The sequence below is a fragment of the Phoca vitulina genome, unplaced genomic scaffold, assembly GCF_004348235.1.
Source record: "Phoca vitulina isolate PV1807 unplaced genomic scaffold, GSC_HSeal_1.0 scaffold2539, whole genome shotgun sequence".
NCBI classification, from domain to species: Eukaryota; Metazoa; Chordata; class Mammalia; order Carnivora; family Phocidae; genus Phoca; species Phoca vitulina.
The window spans coordinates 2,130-3,964 of record NW_022592225.1 but is presented as its reverse complement, the minus strand read 5'-3'; the positions used below and the strand labels follow the sequence as shown (position 1 = coordinate 3,964).

General features: G+C 42.1%; 1 protein-coding gene across 1 annotated transcript; it reads left to right on the top strand.

The window, feature by feature from the left end:
* Positions 1-6: 6 nt before the first annotated feature.
* On the top strand, positions 7-144 carry LOC116629727 (keratin-associated protein 21-1-like; the record flags this gene model as incomplete). The annotated part of the gene is made up of 1 exon (XM_032399964.1): positions 7-144. A coding segment is annotated over one exon (138 nt), but the record flags the coding sequence as incomplete, so codon positions are not given.
* Between the last annotated feature and the right edge of the window lie 1,691 nt (positions 145-1,835).

Here is a 1,835-nt window from a genome sequence, read left to right as displayed (position 1 = left end):
TATGGCTCAGGCTCTGGCTGTGGCTATGGCTCAGGATGGGGCTGTGGAAGAGGCTCCTGCTGTGGGTGTGGATATGGCTCTGGCTCTGGTTGCTGTGGCTACCGGCCATTTTGCTACAGAAGATGTTACTCTTCTTGCTGCTAGACCATCAGTCTCCAAGCCCCATTTGCTTCTGAAATGACACAGCCAAAGCAACAACTGAAGCAAGGATCCATACCTCAAGTATTCTACATCCAGGAAATTGCATGCTTGACAGAGGCTTTGACCCCCAGGGAACATTTACTAGGATGGCATCTTGCGGCTCCAGGCTTTGTGGTATCATCTGACTATTTCCCAAATGCTGGTCTTTGTTCCCTTAATCTGGATTCTGTGTTGTGACTATGCCATTGATCCTAACATCCCACTGTTGGACAAAAACCTATTCTCAATAAAAATCGTTCTTTGCTTCTAACAAATCTCTGTGTTCTTGCTTGTGAATTACTCCTTTTTTTGAGGTTTTAGGACCTCTCTTGAAAATTGGGCTGACAATACATTGCATGAACCTGGGGGCTCTTCCTTGATATAACACAAGCATTACTTCTCATCATGCATCAGAGATAATGTCTTCTCCACCTATTTCTCATATCCCTCATGTTCAGGCACTCCCAACACAACAGAAATCACACAGTATTTCAGAACTGTGCCCTGGAAATCACACCGTGTTCAGAATGAAGCTGGGGATGGGGGAAAGAGGAGAAGGAGTGGTTGTGACAGAAGCCCAAGGGAGAGGAGGTGTGGTCGGAGTGCTGAATGGATGGATAAATGGCATGGAAGAGAGAGTTCCCAGGATTAATGAGAGATTAGAAGCAGACTCAGGTGACTAATGAAGAACTAAGGGAAAGATAAATTAGAAGCCAAATGTGGTATTGTATCATGTGCATTTTGATGGAAGTGCTAATATATTTGTTTGGACTTTTTGAGTTTAAGAAATTGATTTAAGTCACTTAATTTACAAATAGTTTTGAATGTTTTTTTTTAAGGTTTATTTATTTTATTTGAGAGAAATTGAGAGCGAGAGAAAGCGAGAGCATGCACACGCACAAGCAGAGGAAGGGGCAGAGAGAGAGAAGGAGATAAGCAGACTCCCATGGAGTGCATACTGAAATTAAGAGTCAGATGCTTAACTGACTGAGCCACCAGGGGCCAAGTTTTGAATGTTTCTGAGAGGGAACAGTCCTACACACTTTACGCTAGAAGCGCAATTGTAGATGGGTTTCCTGTTCTCAGAGTGTTTATATTCTAATAGGTGATAATAAGAAAAAATAAGGATTAATTAAGATATATTTAGAGAGATAATTGCTATGGAAGGAATAGAGCAGCTTCCTGGGGAAGACAGTGAAGGTTGAAGCATTGAAGAGTTAGTTCGGGGAGGTATTTTTGACATTTCGTGTCAAATGAACTGATGATGCCAGTCACAAGGAATACTGGGAAGTGTGGTAGTAAGTGTTAAGGAAGAAGAGAAATGCATTATGTTTTGGGTATGATCAGTGGTGCCACAATTTTTAGTGGAAAAGAACAAGAACTAGTGCTTAAAAGTGCTCTCTAGTGCCTCAATTGATGCAGATATAAGAATGGGATGAAAAGCCCAGTCTACTGTCTGAGTTTGAAAGCCTACCACTTTGTGGTTTCCGAGTTCAGTGTCCTTTCCTCATGTGACTTTCCAGATCTCTAACACTGTATTCTATAACACAGAATGTCTTTTCAGGCTCGATTTCAATGGGAAGTGAAAAATGACTCACTGTCTCATCTCCATGACAAGGGTCACTGCACAAAGTCTGAGTCTGTAGTCCCTGGAG